Below are 18480 nucleotides of genomic sequence, written 5' to 3'. Positions count from 1 at the left end.
CTCAGATTTCATTTTCGGATTTCACCTGAGCGTGCTGTTGATTGGTGCTTGCTAGGACAGTTTCCCCATAATACGAATGTGGGTTGTACTGCTGTAATGCCCTTAAACAATCTCTAGTCACTGGCATCTCCTTTTATTTTAAGGCAACTCTTTTTCTTAAACCAAATTCCCAGCTTCATCAAGAAGACTCCAAAAGCAAAACTGCCAGAAACTGGCTCTTGATTGTTCCTTCCTTTATGCCTTTAAGTTGTAATTTATTGAGTCTCCACCATGTGCTAAGGAGCATAGTGTTAGGAAGTAGGAATACAGAGGAAAGTCTAACTGGCTAGCAAACACACAAAGAGATCCTCAACTAAACCAGTGCTCGAGGAAATGCAAACTAAAACAGTAGTAGGATTGAGCACCTATTGTGTGCCAGGATATAGAAGTGAATGAAATATTAATATAAATTTATATATTTTAAACACACAAACACACACACAAACACACAACAAACCCGTGTGTAGTAGATGATAAGTACTCTAGATAAAAATAAAAAAGGACCTGGGGATAAAAGTGATGTAGAGGATGGAGTTTGGGAACCCTGTCTTCACTCCCACTACAGAAAGCTAGGTGCGGAATAATTGTTTCAGATTCTGTGGAGCTCCTAGGCTCTAAGCCACAGTAATACAGAGGCAGGGGACAGAGGCAAACAAAAGGGAACCTTGCCTTACTATATTAATGCTTCACCTGTGGAAGTACATGAATATGGATTCTGTGCTGGTGTTGTCAGCCTCAGGTGTAATTGGGAAAAATGTACTGTCCACAGTTTTAATGGACCGGAAGATGTTTCATATATGGCTGTATGTGTGGCCACATATGAGTATATGTATGTGAATTTGGGGAGACAAAATGTATCCTTAATGCTTATTGCTGGAAATATGGACAGGGAACCTAGTTTTTACAATTTGGGGAGGAAACAACATTTTTTATTACTTTACATTATATCCTCCTTTTATCCCTACCCCCTGTCCCCACCTAACAATTTAAATAGTAGACTGTCAAAATTTCTATGCACAAGGATCTCTTTTTCTCTCTGTCTCTCTCTCTCTCTCTCACGTGCACATTCACACACACAGAAGTTTCAGATCAGATTTTCTACACACTGTGTTACTTTTAATTTATTAAAAGGGAAATTTCTCTCTCATGGCTAAATGTTTGTACCCTACATTTTTCTTAAGTCTGCTTTTATGACTAAGCTATAAATCTTATAAACAGAGATTTACAGTGGAAATGCCGACTTCTTTGTATTATGTCAGGTCAAAATGTCTAGCTAATTGGTATGCATTTGTTCATGCATGTGTCATAAACCAGGATTATGTTTTAGTCCAGGTCCTATATTTGACCACACATGGGGCAGATAGGTGTGGTCCAGTTCAGATGTGTTAATGTTTTTCTTTTTTGTGGTGAATTGGGTGGTATGAGGCATTGCTTTGGAAAAGCATGTGGGCAAGGCAGGCATTTAGGATTTATGGACCTTTACTTAGCTAGTATTGCCCTTATCTTTCTTCTACCGTATCGACCCGTATCCACTAGGGGACATAAGAGCACCTACTAGAAGACAAAATGAAAGCCAAACTAGATTAGAATTTTAACACTGAACTAGTATGATAGCAAAGACTCATTTTTTAGCTTCATACTTCCTAAAGAAGTTACACGTTATGTTTAAATTTTAATCATCATGATAACTTTTTAGGGCAGGATCTCAATGAGATAGTTCTTAATGAGAACTAACAAGCAGCTAACTAGCCAGTCTGTGCCATCTAACTGAGTGCATTTGTCATTAACTAAGTTTCTATGTGGTCTACTGAAGCTGTGCTGAGAATGATTCTGGATTTGCGAAGTACTTTGTACAAAAAACAATTACCTTTTAGGTTCAGGAGGTGAGATATCTGGGAAGAACATCTACCATCGGATTCCAAAGAACAAAAACCAGAAGGGGTCTATATGTTGTATCCCAGCCATCTGTTCCAGAGCTATGAATCCTGAGACTGAGCTGTAGTTAAGGGCATCACTGTTCCCAGCTTAATGATTCAGAAACTTAGGTATTTTTATTTATTTACCATTCTTTTTGCTTTTCTTTTAAGATATAATCTACATACAAAAAAGGGCAAAGTGATACAGTGCAATAAGTTTTGACATGTGTAATCCATGCATATCAAGATGTAGAACTTTCCTCTCATCCCAGAAAATTTACAACTGTCCCTTCTCACACTCAGAACACGCATGTTTTCACCATAGATTAGTTTTGTCTGTTTTAGAATTTTACATAAATGGAATCATATAATGTATAGTCTGTTGCACCCGAGTTCTTCCAGTCAGCTTAACGTGTGTGAGATTCATCCATGTTTTTGGATGTATCGGTAGTTCTTTTTAGTGCAGAATAGTATTCCATAATATGAACATAACTACATTTTTAACCCATTCTCTTATTAATGGACACCTGGGCTATTCCTAGTTTGGGGCGTTTTCTGTTTTTTCTTATTAGTCAATAAAACTGCCATAAATATTTTGTACAAGGTTTGGGAGAACATATTTAAAATTTTCCCTTAGATGAAAAAAATTTTTTTTCTCTTAGGTAAAAACACTTAACAATTGAATTGCTACAGGTATTGTGAAGCTCTGTAATTAGGTAATAAGCATTTTGTGTTGAAGTCTTTTTTTGTCTAATATTAATATATCCACTCTAGTCTTCGTAGTCTTAATATTTGCATAGTATATTTGTTTCGATCATTTTACTTCCAACCAATTTGTTTATAATTTACTGTATGTCTCTTGTTAATTGACAATCTTTGCCTTTTAATAGAAACATTTACTTCATTAACATTTAGTGTACTAATATGGTTGAATTAAAATTAACAATTTTGCTATTTGTTTTCTATATATCCCATCTGTTTTCTATCCTTTCTTCCTTTTCTGCTTTATTTTAACAGAAAATGAAATAATTTTTAGTTTTCTGTTTTAACTCTTTTAGTAACTTTTCATCTGTACTTCTTGGCTTTTTTTTTTTTTTTTTGGTGGTTACTCTAGTGATTATAATTTATATTCTTTTCATAGTCTGCTGAGAGTTAATATTATACCACCTCACTACCCTTCATTCTTTGTGTGACTATTTTCATATATATATATCCCAAACTATTCTGTAATTTTTGCTTTGAATGGTCATATGTCTTTTAAATAAAATTAGAACATAATTATATATTTATCATATTTACCATCTGGTATCAATTTTCCTTAGTCTGAAGAATTCCCTTTAACATTTTTTACAGTGCTAATCTGCTGGCAGTGAGTTCTCATCTACCTTAAAGTGCCTTTATTTTTCCTTCTTTGAAAGATACAGAATTTGGTGTTTTTAACTTTGAGTCTTATTTTTTAATGCAGCACTTTAAAGATGTCATTTCTTCATCTCTGGCCTCTGTTGTTTCTGATAAGAAGTTAGCCATTTCTCCTGTTGTTCCTCATATGCAATGTGTCCTTTCTTTCTGTCTGCTTTTATAATTTTCTCTCTCTTTATTTTCCTGTAGTTTGACTATCATATCCATAGATGTGGCTTTCTTAGTATTTATCCTTCGTAAGATTCTTCACTGAGCTTCTCTGCTGTATACATTAAGTTTTTTCAAAATATTTTGGGAATTTTGGTCGTGACTTTTTCAAATTCTCTCTTCTTTTCAGTTACACCTATTTAAATGTTTTGATATTGTCACACAGGCTGTGAAGGCTCTACTTTATCTCTGTTCTTCAGACAGAATGATTTCTGTTGATCTCCCTTTTTTCTGCTTATCTCCATTCTGCTGTTAAACCTGTCCAGTAAGTTTTTCATTTCAGATACTATGTTCTCAGGTCTAGAATTTCCATTTTGTTATTTATAGTTTCCATTTATATAGTTTCCATTTATCGTCTGCTATTTCATATCTATTCATTTATGACCATATTTTCTTTGCATGAGTGAAAGTTCCTGTCTACTGTTTTCAATATCTGGGTTTATCCGAGGTTGGTTTCTATTTATTGATGGTTCTCCATGCCCATTCTGTTATGGGGCATATTTGCCTGCTTCTTTGTCTAGTTATTTTTTTATTGTATGGTGGACATTGTGATGATGTTGAGATTACAAATTCTGCTGTCTTCTTTTAAATAGTATTGAATTTTATTCCAGCAATCAGTTAATTTTCTGTCACATCAGATTGAATCTTATGAGGAGTGTTGTGGGTTTTTTGTAATAAACTTCAAACTTTTAAAAAACTTTATTTCTAGAACAGTTTTTAGATTCATAGCAAAATTGAGTGGAAAGACAGTTTTCATATCCTCGTTGTCCCCACATATGCACTATCTTCCTGTCAACTTCCTGCACTAGAATGGTACATTTCTTACAATTGACACATTAATATCACCCAAAGTCCACAGTTTATATGAAGATTCTCTTTTGGTATAATACATTCTGTGGGTCTTGACAACTGTTTAGTGACATGTATCCACCATTATAGTATACAAAGCAGTTTTACTGCCCTAAAAATCCTCTGTGCTGTGCTGATTCCTCCCTCTTTTCCTGATAATCACTGGTCTTTGTATTATCTCCACAGTTTTTCATTTTCCATAATTCGATAGAGGTAGAACCATATAATGTGTAGCCTTTTTAGATTGGCTTATTTCACATAGTAATATGCATTTAAGATTCCTCTGAATCTTACCAGGGCTTGATGGCACATTTCTCCTTAGCAGTGATTAATATTCCATTGGCTGGATGTGCCAGTTTATCCATTTACCTCCTGCAGAACATCTTGGTTGCTTTCATATCGTGACAGATAGTCCCCTATTTGTAGTGGTTTCACTTAGGATTTTTCAACTTTAAGATGGTGTGAAAGCAATACACACTCCGTAGAAACCATACTTGGAATTTTGAGTTTTCATCTCTTCCTGAGCTAGCAACATGGGGTATGATGCTCTCGTGATACTGGGCAGCTGTAGCAAGCACAGCTCCCGGTTAGCCACATGAGCCTGAGGGTAAACAACGAGGTTTACAACCATTCTGTACCCATACAGACATTCTGTTTTTCACTTTCAGGACAGTATTTAATGAATTACAGGAGATATTTAACACTTTATTGTAAAACAGTCTTTGTGTTAGATGATTTTGCCCACTGTAGGCTAATGTAAGTGTTCTGAACATGTTTAAGGTAGGCTTGGCTAAGCTATCATGTTCAGTAGGTTAGGTGGATTCAGTGCACTTTTGACCTAGTGGTATTTTCAACTTCCGGTGGGCATATCGGGATGTAACCCCATCGTAATTCAAGTAAGGTCTGTATGAATAAATCTGCTGTTTTCTGGAGGGGATTGTAGAGAATTGGTATAATTTCTCCCTCAAATGTTTTGTAGTATACACCAGTGAATTTATCTGGACAAGGATTACTTAATAAACTTTGTTAGGATGGGTGTAGAGTCACCCCCTACTCTAGAACTACAATAGCTCCACTTTTTTTTTTATATGAAATTTATTGTCAAATTGGTTTCCATACAACACTGAGTGCTCATCCCAAAGGATACAGGAGTGCTGGTGCATAGGGGCACTTGTACCCCAATGTTTATAGCAGCACTTTCAACAAGAGCCAAATTATGGAAAGAGCCTAAATGTCCATCAACTGATTAATGGATACAATAGCCCCACTTCTAAGGCCTGTCCATTCTAGAGTGTTATTGGAGTATCTGGGTGTTCATTGAGGTTTCTCCACTGTGGCTGATAGGGACATTCTGTGTCTCCCAGCTCTGTGCATTTTCAGGAGTCTCTGTATAGTCCAAAACTCCCAGGCAGCTGTTTTCTAACTTGTCTTATAGAGTCTTGTCCTGGTGCCCTGGGTATATGCAGCTTAGTATTTGGCTAAATACTTTCAGAGTGTCATACAAATTTCTGGAGTTCTACTCTTTAAAGCTCCATTCTCTCTGGTATCCCACTCTTAAAAGTCCAGTTACTTCAGCTGGCCAGAACTCTAATCTTTGCTTCCCCAGCTCAGTGAGATGGCTGTGCTCTGCTAGCCACTTCCCCGTGCCACAGTCTCCAAAGTCAGATCATGGGCAGCTATGGGACTCATCTCATGTAGCTCTCCTCTCTCTAGACTCATAGACCTGCATTGCTTATTGTCTAACATCTGAAATCAGATATATTATGCCTGGCTTTCTAGTTGTTTATGGTGGGAAAAATACTCTGGTACAAATTACTCGATTGTAAATAAAGGAGAAGTCTTAACTGAGAATAAACTGAAGGTTGATGGGGGGTGGGAGGGAGGGGAAAGTGGGTGATGGGCATTGAGGAGGGCACCTGTTGGGATGAGCACTGGGTGTTGTATGGAAACCAATTTGACAATAAATTTCATAAAAAAAAAAAAGTAGAAGTCTTGCTTTTTTTTCAAAATATCTTTAACCAGATATTAATGTGCACACATGTAGGCAGAGACTCCATAGGCCTAACATAGAAAAGCTGCCGAGGCTTTGGGAGCTGAGTGGAGATTCCAGAGGTTATACATTGCCCTGGAAACACAGGGGTTCTAGCCATCCATAGTGGGAAGACGTCACTGGAAGAACTGTAGGCACTCCTTTGAGAACTCCCAGAAGATCCATGCCTTAAGAGTGGGGCTACTCTAGCCCTAGAGTCAGGGTAGAAGGTTGGGTTCTAAAAATTAGTTTCCATTTGTCTTGTGCAGGACAAGGAAGACAGTTGCCCCAGGGATCTTTCTGTCAAGTTGGCTTGAATAAATTGGTTTATGTTAAATAGCATAAATTAATGCAAACTAAACTGGGTGCCTAAATACTGAGTTAGCAATAAAGGAGTCTTCAGCATACCTTCCATGTGATTTTTTAAGAGAGGAGGATTTACAAAGATAATCTCTTCCTGTGTTGTTTTTCCCCCTCTTATAACCACTGGCCATACTTCATGTTTCCAGGTCTGGAAAAAAGTCCCTCCAGTACTGAAAGACTGATGCCCTTTGCCGTCTTAATTCCCAGAGTCCCATAAGCATAATGAATTGTTCACTGTATAATTTGTTCGTTTAAAAATAAAAATATTCTGTTAGTGTTCAAACTATTTTTTCTTAAAAGAATGCGTTTATGAAGAAATATGTTAAAGGCTTTTATCAAGAGCATTTGTCTCATTACATATAGATATCTCTGATCTAGTGGAGCTAGAACACGTAGGTTTTTAGAAGGTTAAATACAGTGTTTCTGTGGTGCTGAACATTGTCTTAATCTTTAAAGGGAACATACTGTATACTGGCTTTGAAGAAGGAGAGAAGGAGCTACTCTTAAGCACATACTCTGTTCTCTGAAATGTCTCCATTCTTCTATCAGTTCTGCCTTCATGGGTCATCAGTCCCCACTCCCTTAGATGACTTCTTAAAACTGTCACATGTCAAAGAAAAGTCAATGCAAGATGAGGAAGTCACCTTGCTTTATGTGATTGGCTAGACTTTCCCTGTAAAGCTTTTTTGCATCTTTAATTCCTAATTGCATTTTGTATTTTGATGATAGTAAGAGGTAGGAAGAACCATGAGTGAGTGATTAATTTATAAAGAAAATACTCAAGAATATTATAGGGAAAACAACTTGGGAATAAATTTAAAGTTTAATACGGAATATGCGAAGTGCAGTTTCACTGCTGTAAAAGTTATAGTCCACAGACAAGGTTTCATCTGGAAGGACTCTTTAAAAATAGTTGTGAGATAATTTTAGTGCTTCAGGACAAAGAAAAAAAAAAAGAGCAGTTTGGATCAGCAGTTCTTCAGAAGTTTGTGGTAGAGTAATAATAAAAACGTGGATTCTGACCTCAAAAAAGCTGACTGGCATGAATGAGTGCTTATATTCCTAAAATCTCGTAAATTTTAGGTAAAAATGTAATGGCCCAAACAATATTTCTTAGAATTTGAAACAGACTGTTTCTACAATTCAAGTAACTTATCCAACAATTCAGTTAGATAACTTGTTAAAAAATGGAGTAATTCATTTTTCTGGCATCAAGGCCTTGACCATTAGCATAGCCAGTCCTGGGGTCCTCCTGCTCTTCTACTCATGACTGCCAGTAGGGGTGTGTGTCTCATCTCAGCTTTTCACAGATGTCAACTGGGCTTCTTAAAGGCATGGACTTCATATGTTTTTTCCTGTACTTACAACACCCAGCGCAGCCAGCCCAGTGCCTGGTGCATAACAGTCGCTTAGAAAACGTTTTTAGAATGACAGAATCAATGCCTCTGCTTTACTGCCACAGATATTATTATGGGACAATATGGAACTTCGTTCATTATTTCCTCCCCTAAAGGTAGGTGATTTGTACTTTTAGAAAACAGTGTTAATTTTTTAATACTTTTCCTAAGCAAAAAGTTGGGGAAGAATGTAGGCCAAACCCAGGAGTATAGGTCACAGCAATTCTTGCAGAAAATTTTCTAACGTAAGTCTCCCTCCTAGAGGAATTAAAAAATATTTGAACTCCATAAGTTATCTTACAGGGTGTTTTGGTAAATAGCTGTTCTAATTTACATGTTTTAATGACTTCATAATAGTTCACATTGGTGACTATAATTTATTTGTATCAGTCCCATCTGAGTGTATTTTTAGATTGTGCCTACACACACGTCCTATCTTTGCACATATCTTTCTATTTCCTTAGAATAAATTCTTAACATGTGAAGATGCCACATTATATTACATGCACATTTTGTACAGTTGGTGTAAGGATTAAATTAGATAATATTGTAAAGCCTTATAACAATGCCTGACAGTAAAATCTCAAGGGCTTTTGGTAGTAAGGTTATTGGTTGCTGTTTTTGTTGTCTCAAACCTTCCCACTAGACCTTGAGCCCCTTGATACAATAACATCAGTTAGAAAAACATCAGAAATCCCAATTCCACATGACTTGAACAATAAGTAAATTTATTATTCTTTATTAAATAGTAGAGAAATTTCATTACAATAAGGTCAGAGTAGTGGTGAGTTCAGAGCTGGTTAATATAAAGTCTCAAGAGTATCATGAAGGACTACATTCCGGCCATGTGTGCCACCTGCCATCCTCACGGAGTCAGCTTTGTCCTCAAGCTTGTCCCAATCACATGATACAGTGCTTACCCTGGCTCCAGTAGTCCTATTTGAATGAAAAGAAGAAAAGATCCAGCTCTTCATAAGGCTCTATATACAAGGGTCTTTATTTAAGTTAGTCTTTAACCTCTCAGTAAAGAAGGCTTATTCTAAAGCCCTTAGCAGATTTACCCTTGTATTTCATTTGCCATCATGGAATAAATGGAATGGGACCACCATGACTGGCTTAGACCATTATTTTTCATACCCTTTGATCGTGATACACAATAGGAAGTACATTTTATACCATAACCAAGATACCTATCACACATGTATGTGTATATGTATACGTCTTACACAATTAAACATAATTCAAAATAAAAGCTTCTCAAAGTAATACCCTTATACCTATGATAAAGTTAAATACCATTTTTCTTTATAATTAAATACAAGGTTTTTTAACCCTCAAATTCAAAAAAATTAGGAAGATTTAATTCAGTGTATAGGTATAATGTTCATGAATTTGTTCCAGTCTGGAATAAATGAGGACAATGAGCATATATGGTACACTATTAAGCCTACTATTTTAAATCTTGATTGAATCAAAATTGAAAATATGGAGCACTTGGGTGGCTCAGTTGGTTGAGCATCTGACTTGATTTCTGCTCAGGTCTTGATATCACAGTTCATGGGATTGAGCCCTGCGTCAGGCTTTGCGCTGTGGGATTCTCTTTCTCTGTCCCTCCCCTGCTTGCACTCACTGTCTCTGACTCTCTCTCTGACTCTCTCTCTCTCTCTCTCTCTCAAAATAAATAAATATTTTAAAAAGACATAATTTTAAAAAATTGAAGATACTTTTTCACATAACTAGGTCACTGAGTGGTAAAATAATCTTAGTGATAATTCATGCAGATAAGACTCCTGAGTGAGTTCTACACTCAAGGAGACAGGCTGCAAAGTACCTGCATACCAGGAGTTGGATCAGTGAGAACCATCTTGGAAGCTGCCTAGCACAGAATATAGAAACATAAGACAACTAAGTGTAGTGTGTGATGCTGGATTGAATTCTGGATGGGGAGGAAAAATACTGTAAGTACAATTGGGGTAGTTGATGAAATTTGAGTATGGGCTCTACATTAGATAATAGTACATCGGTGATAACTTTTCTGATTTTGATTATTCCATGGTGGTATGTAAGACAATGTCTTTGTTGTTTGCAGATATACACTGAGGTACTTATTTGAGGGAAAGCTAAGGAAATTCCTTGCATATTTTCCTCTGATTTTGAGATCACTTCAAAATGTTTAAAGTTTAAAAATGCCAAGAGAAAGTATTTTTCACCTGAAAAAAAATATGTATGTGGTTCTTGAGTCCACATATACTGAATGCATCCTATGTATATCATGTGTTTAATCCTTCTAATATACTGTTGGGTTTTGTTTGCTAGTATTTTGTTGAGGAGGTTTGCATCTATCTTCACAAGGAATATTGGTCTATAGTTTTCTTTACTGATGTTATCTTTGTTTGGCTTTGACTTCAGAGTAATGCTGGCCTCATAGAATGAGTTAGGAAGGGTTCTCCTCTCTTCTGTTTTCTAGAAGAGTTTGAAAAGGATTAGTGTTAATTCTTTTTTAATGTTTGGTAGAATTCATCAAGCTGTCTGGTCCTGGGCTTTTCTTTGTTGGGAGATTTTTGATTACTGATTGAATCTCTTGCTTTAAGTCTGTTCAGATTTTCTTATTTCTTCTTGAGCCCATTTTTGGCGATTTCTGTTTCTAGGAAATTGTCCATTTTTTATTCCTTTGCAGTTTATCTAGTTTAATTTGTTTTTAAATTTTTTATATACATTTATTTATTTTTGAGAGACAGAGAGAGACAGAGCACAAGTGGGGAAGGGACAGAGAGAGAAGAAGACACAGAATCAGAAGCAGTTTCCAGGCTCTGAGCTGTCAGCACAGGGCCTGATGTGGGGCTCGAACTCACAAGCCGTGAGATCATGACCTGAGCTGAAGTCGGACGTTCAACCGACTGAGCCATCAGGCGCCCCTTATCTAGTTTAATTTGTATTGAACAAGAATGCATTTTACATTGTGTATATATATGTGATTTGGTTTTATGTGAATTTATACTTAAACCATACAAAATAAGTCTGCCATAAAACTGCCTTCCCTTGCCTAGCATACCTGACCTAAAAGGCATTTATCATGTTGGTGTTTTGAGCATTCCATTTGCTTCACATCCTTACCAATACTTGGTATTTTCCATCTTTTGTATCTTAACCATTTTGGTAGGGATGTTCCCAGTGTTTTTGTTTGGTTTTTAATTTTGCAGGTTTTATACTGTCATCTACAAACACATTGTTACCAACAATGCCATCTGGGGTCGATCATTTTTATTGTTTTGTGTATTTGTAAAATCATTTTTAAGTTTATTTTAAAGTCTTACAGGTTTTTTTTTTTTTCTATTTAAAATGTGCCTCAAGTCCAGTTGCATGGAGGAGTCAGCATTTTCTCTCATTTTGTCACTATTAACACTTCCAAATCATTGGATCATTGCTTCATTGCTTTTCTTTTTCCTCAGAGTTTATGGTGCTTAAGGTCAACTTGAGCTAACTTAGTTAAAATAGTACAATTGCTGATAATTCAAAAAGTGTTATACTCAGTAACATCCTTTCTGAAAAATACAGTGAAAGTTTGTAACTAAACTTGGTTGAAAGAATCAGAACGTTGCCAATAGATGATAAACTTCTCATACTTTCTTTGGTACTCTGCTTCATAAACTTGTAAAGTTACTCTTTAACCTTTCCATCAATCTGTGACAATCATTTATTAAAAGATCTAATGAGACAACCAGGAACACTGAAATTGAAATTGTCCATGTTCCTGGCCAATTTATGTATCCCTCTCACGTGGTACCCTCACCTGGCTGCATTATTGATTGTACTGTTTATTCCATGTTGAATATGTGCAACATGCTCTGTGTGGGTTATTTCTATCTTGACTTTACTGTGCTGCTGGCCAGCCACCAAATTAACTTTATGACCCTCTAATCACAACCCTCAGCTTGAAAACCATTGATTTTACTGTTATTATCATCTGCTGCAGTGAGGCCAGTCTCCCCAAATCATATGGTCTTCCAGGGATGGGGTGGATGCATGGAACACAGTCACATTTCTGTTTGGAAGGAGGAAAAGAGGGTTGGAGACTAGAGGTTAGGCAACCAAGACCGTCCAGCTACAGGGACTACTTACCAAGCATCTGGTGTGGTTTGACATATGTGGGGTTGTTTGCCTTTATTCTAATGGCTCGCAACTATGACTTTTAGTTTTTCCTATTTGCTTATAGTTTTGTCTCTTTCCTCAGATACTTTTCTTGCCCCTGTCATGGTGCTTGCTGCTATGTTGTCTGCCATCTCCTACCTTCTCATTTTTAAACTGTCCCTTTTCATTTTGCTGTTTCTCATCTACTTAGGCCAAGAAGACTCTCCAGCTTCTTAAAAGTTGTGCCTCAAAAGTAATCAGGTTCTTAGCAGGGTCTTAGGTTTTTCTTTATGATCCTTTTCATGATTATGTTTGCTTATTAGGATTTTTAAAATTATGTCTGTAGTTTTTAGCTGTGGCCTAGATAACTAGGTTATCTCTGAAATATGAGAATACTCCTGCACCCTTCAGTCTTCTAGAACAAAAACTTCTATTACTAAAAGATAATAGTGTAATTACAATCCCTAAGGACTCTATTTACTCTATGGTCTTGGTAGGAGTTTAAGGTTATCAAACTTAACCTTGTTTTCTTGAGACAAATGGGGAAGGATGCTGACCTATAGTTTCCCATCTGGGAACAACAACTAGAGTACCTTTAAGTTTAGAACTATGAATAACATCAAGTGTATTAGGAGGTACTCATTGTGGTAATCTGGCTTCAGTTAGCCAACAAATATTTACCTTCAAATACTGTGTTTCATAAATACTAAGATGTACATTTTCTTACATTTTAACATCTCTGAAATCAGGATGCTTAACAATTAATGGTGTCCTAAAAAAATTAAAAAAAAAAAATTAATGGTGTCCTATGGTTGCTGTTGGCCCCGGGGCATATCGTGGTGTAGTTTCTGTGCAAACTTGATTATTAATCTTGGAGGCATGACTGAACTGCCGGCCCTTCGCTGTTTTAGTCAACAAGCTATTGAACAATAAAACACTTAAGGATCTTTAAGGAAAGAATAGGAGTTTTGTTGCTGTCCAAAATCTCTTCTGTTGATACTTTCTGTTCAGATTAAGGTAGAACTACTACCACAGCTTACAGAATGAGCATCAGAAGCTTTAAAGAAACTCTCAGAGACTATGGAGTATAACTGTCTCAGGAAATGCTCCATGACCTGGGATCTTAAGAGTTCAAGGGCAATACTGAATGGAGAAATTTGGACATCTAAGGCTCTGAGTAAAAAAGTGGTTCAGAAGAGTTGAATGCTGAATGTGAAGAAATTTTAGAAATACCTTAACCAGTTTAGATTGCTTATATTTTCCTTTTTATCTGTGCATAATAGATGATTTAAGAACTTCCTAATAAGTCTAAAAGAATTCTTTCAGTATTTAAAAAAGTAAAATTTTCAAGTAATAAGAAAGCATCGTGTCATGATTTAACAGGCAGTGTAATTTCTTTCTTAGTGGTACGTCAACTAACAGTGCCTTTGATAAGCAATAATATCTTCACTGTGATGAAACAGAGTTTGATTTACTGTCACACTTCTTGTGTATTAGTGTACTGCTTCCTATGATAATTTACGCTTTCTTCTCCTAAGAGGAACTAAGGAACAATGCACATGTGAGTGAAGGTAACACCACCAGGCAGCGTGTGAATGATGGAGACCAGTAGGTCTCAAAGTGTGTTCCTGGAAGCAGCAGCGGCAGCACCACCTGGGGGCTTATTCGCATGCAGATTCTCAGGCCCCACCCCAGACCCACTGAGTCAGCCTGTGTTTTAACAAGCCCTATGGGTGATTGTGATACCATGCTAAAGTTTGAGAACTACTGTTCGGGCAGAATTCTGGGAAAGGGAAACTTACTGGTGCTGTTCTATTGAGGTTAGGTATATGAGTGATTTAGAGGGTAAGAAAACATAGATTCCTTAAGTTCAGCTCAGTTACATGCTCACAGTGTGTTTAAGAAAAGTGAAAAAATGTACTACGTTGTGTCTCAGCCAGCTGCCGGTGACACAGGTATATATAATGGAGTAGTCCAAAACCTGCCTGTCTTGCTTTCACTTTTGGTTGACTTTTGATCTTTGTCTTTTTAGCATGACGTATCTCAGACTTTGCTCAAGGCAACACTGGACAGTGTTGTAGAAGAATGTGTCAGCTTTGTGGGAGTGGATATTAACATCTGTTCTGAAGTTTTGTTGAGGTGAGACGAGAGGTCTGTGGCTGAAGATCACAGAATCTTCAGTTTAACTGGCTGTTCAGTTCAAACTGAACTAACGTAAGGAGACACATGTATGAAGTTGTCAAGTATAAAAAACCTCTGAGTTCCTACCTTGCTCTAGGTAATCAGTTTGAGGGGAAGACATCGTTCAAAAAAGACTTATAACAATTCACATTATCCTTTTTAATACTGCAAATCTAAAGTGAAGAGCATATGGTAACCATTGAGTGCATTAGTGTTGCTAATAGAACTTAAATAAGGTTAACATGGAAAAGAGCTGTTTCCCACCACATGAGAGTAGATATTTTTCACTAGTTCAGTCTCTTGCATACATCTGTCAAAGCTGGCAGTAACCAGAAGATAAATTCTGAGGGTTCAAAGTATGGTTACCATATTTTTACCTGGAATCTGCAAGTCACATATCAAAATCTTTATCGTACTATAATCATGTCTTATATACCCTTTTTAGTGTGGTTATAGAAGAGCTGCTTTTTTCCGTTCATAGTTTGGCATTTATTACACAAGTCTGCTGATGCAGCATGAAATTCTGGACCTCTGTAAAAGATCTAGACTTCTTTGCTTTGAGATTAGTATAGCAGAAAATATCCCTTACATTTTAAGGTGTTGACTTTCTACCACAGCTACAAACATTCCATACTTTCATGTATAAAATTCAATAATAGAATTAAGAATCTCTTAAATAGTAATTTTTAAAGTTAGCACCAAGCAAACTACCTAATGATAGAGTTTTTATATTTTTAAACTAACCAGGACAGTCGTGACTTTCTATAGTTTAAGGCTTTATGTTAATGAGAATAGGCTGATTAAAAAAAAAAATAGGGTACTACAACACAGCTGAAGCTATTGTAACTTTTGCTTCTAACTCACTTTGTAAACTAAACAGGAATAGGCAGAATTATTACTTGATTCAGAAACACGAGGAACATGAATAGTATAGAATTACTGTGGGGAACAATTCTTTTCTTATCCCAGTGTCCATCAGTTTAACCAGCATCTTTATGACAGCTGCTGGCTTTGTCATTAGTTTGCATTGTGTTGTCCTTGCCTCCTCTTGGACAACTCTTTCCCCTTTGTCTTTTTTATTTAACTCCCCTTTGGATTTACTTAACTTAGAGCCATATGACAGTATGTAATTGCAATGGTTTTTATGATGAATATCGTTGACTTTCCAGATGAGATCTTTTCTTTGATTATTCTTAGAACTATTGTATCTACCACATTATTCATTTTGTTTATTTTTTTAGGCATATTGCAGGACTCAATGCCAACCGAGCCAAAAATATTATTGAATGGCGAGAGAAAAATGGACCCTTTGTCAACCGAGAACAGCTAAAAAAAGTGAAAGGGCTGGGTCCAAAATCTTTCCAACAGTGTGCTGGCTTCATCAGAATCAACCAGGATTATATTAGAACATTTTGCAGGTGATTATTAAAGTGTGCGCTTTGGGTTCTGTTACCAACCTTCTCTGTTACTGTTGCCCATCCTGCTCACTGGCCTAAATACTAGGTGTCCATTTGTTCAGTCCTTCAGTATATGTTGACTCTAATCTTTGCTCGGCACTGGGAATCCAGCAGTGAACAAATCAACAAATTCCATGTTCTCGTGAAGTTAAATTTTAACACATGAGGCAAACAATAAATAAACTAGTAAAATAAATAGTTTCAGATGTAGTAAATATTATACACATTAAAACAGAGTGATATGACACTGTCTTGGGGAGCGGTACAACTGCTTTCAATGAGTTATTCATTGAAAAGTTATTTGAGCTGAATTTTGAATGAAATGAAGGAGCTAACCACACAGGGATTAGAAGGAAAGCATTATAGGAAGAGCATGCGGGCTGTGTGCAAGGTCCTAAGGCACGACCAAATTTGGTGTATTCAGGAAATGAAACTAAGGCCAATGTGATTGGAGCATCACAAGTGGGAAGGACCGGTACAAGACGAGGTGACAAAGAGGACTTCACAACAGCCACTTCATATTGACAGCTGTTTCCCTAAGTATACTTGGGCCTCCCCACACCCTCCTCCCTGAAAAGTGACCAAAGCATAATTGTCAGTTGTGTAGATTGAGAGCTAAATTCTTGCTCTTAATTTCTAATCCTGATAGCACAAAAGCAAAGAATTTGGGTAAACTTCGCATTTTGTAATCATGAAAGAATAGTTTTTATGTACTTGCTACTTTGGGACTACCTGTCTATATTCGTTTCTATTATGTTTTTCTTTTGACAAAATTATAATAAAGGGGCGCCTGGGAGGCTCAGTCAGTTAAGTGGCCGACTTCAGCTCAGGTCATGATCTCGCAGTTTGTGAGTTTGAGCCTCACCTTGGGCTCTGTGCTCAGAGCCTGGAACCTGCTTCGGATTCTGTGCCTTCCTCTCTCTGTGCCCCTCCCCTGCCTGTGTCTGTCTCTCTCTCTCAAAAATAAGTAAACATTAAAAAAGTTTTTTTAATAAAAAATTATAATAAAAGTAATATGGAAAAATAATCTTTAGTCTGGCAAAGACTAATAAGGGAAAACCAGACCCACTGGACAGTAATAATAATAATAATGGAAAACCAGCCCCACTGATAATAATAATATTAATAATATAAAGTTATAGTTACATAACTGGTTTTGATGTAGAAATAGATGAGAATAGAGTCTGCAATTCACCAAAATATAGACAGAATTTAGTTTATGATAAAGGTGGAGTTTCAAACACTGGTATTATGACAGCTGGCAGGAATTTGATATGTGTAGGGGAAACTGTAGTTGCACCTCATACCTTATACCCAAATAAATCCCAGATGGATCACAGACTTAAAAAGAAGAAGTGAAACTGCAAAAGTACCAGGAGACAACATGGGTAAATTTTGCAGAGGATTGGAGTGGCAGAAGGCCTTTTCTAAGTAGACCACAAAACCCAGAAGCCAGAAATCAAAAACAACTGAGGATAAAATAATCCCATGTTTCTTAGTTTATATGTTTTTTGAACACTTAGTTAGAACAGTATAAAAAATAAATGAAAAGGAAAGAGTACCTCAGCTTCTGACTTCAAATAGTTTCTTATATATTGCTTCCTGAAAGTAAATTTATACTTATATCAACTTGTATGTTTATTATTTAAAAATTCAGAGTCATCTGGGTGGCTCACTGGGTTCAGCATCCAACTGTTGATTTTAGCTCAGGTCATGATCCCAGGGTTGTGGGTGCTGCTCTGAGTGTGGAGCCTACTTAAGATTCTCTCTTGCTCTCTCGCTTTCACTCTCCCTCCCTCTCTTGCTCTCTCCCTCCCTGTGCCCCTCTCCCCTGTTTGCATGCTCTTTAGGAAAAAAAAAAAAAAAAGGATTGTGCTATACAACTATTTGCAACTTGCTTTATTTGTTTCAGCAATACATCTTGGTTTTCTTTCCACATATTACATATAGATATAGATCATTATTTATGGTGTCTGCATAGTATTTAGTTTGTGGGGGAAACCATAGCTTAATCTAATCAGTATCCTATTGATGAACATTTGAGTTATTTTTAAAGCCTTATATTTTTTCAACTGATAATGAAGTACTTGAAGTTTCATGACTGTTACATCTTCTTGATAACTCATACCTTTGTTCGAAATGGACTGTTGCTACCTCATTGAGTGTTTTGTGCGTTGAAATCTATTTTGTTTGCTAGCTATATTGCTGCACTTGCCTTTTCAGTATGCTTGGTATTTTTTTATTTTCAAACTTTCTATGACATTTAATTTTTGTTACAACTCTTGTAGATCAACAGATTTCATGGGTTTATTCAATTTTATATTAATTCACATTTACTACATTTATTGATATTTTGGACTTCATCTACTGTATATTTTCTCTTCATCATGCTTTCTGATTTTCTCTCATGCTGTTTGTTGGATTTCTCAGCTAACAAGTTTTCCTTATTTTTCCACCTCGTTTTTATCTCCCCTTAGTGATTTCAACTTGTTTGT

General features: G+C 36.5%; 1 protein-coding gene across 5 annotated transcripts in view; it reads left to right on the top strand.

The window, feature by feature from the left end:
- SRBD1 (S1 RNA binding domain 1) overlaps positions 1 to 18480 on the top strand; it is a 385358-nt gene that overhangs the window by 152288 nt on the left and 214590 nt on the right. For all 5 annotated transcript variants that reach the window (XM_053200547.1, XM_053200548.1, XM_027072539.2 and 2 more), the window contains exons 17-18: positions 14380 to 14486; positions 15770 to 15946. In XM_053200547.1, coding sequence (XP_053056522.1) covers positions 14380 to 14486; positions 15770 to 15946 — 284 coding nt within the window. The remainder of the gene's footprint in view (positions 1 to 14379; positions 14487 to 15769; positions 15947 to 18480) is intronic.

Source organism: Acinonyx jubatus, chromosome A3, assembly GCF_027475565.1.
Source record: "Acinonyx jubatus isolate Ajub_Pintada_27869175 chromosome A3, VMU_Ajub_asm_v1.0, whole genome shotgun sequence".
Lineage (NCBI taxonomy): Eukaryota > Metazoa > Chordata > Mammalia > Carnivora > Felidae > Acinonyx > Acinonyx jubatus.
The sequence above is the reverse complement of the archived record's forward strand: the minus strand, read 5'-3'. Positions and strand labels throughout refer to the sequence as shown.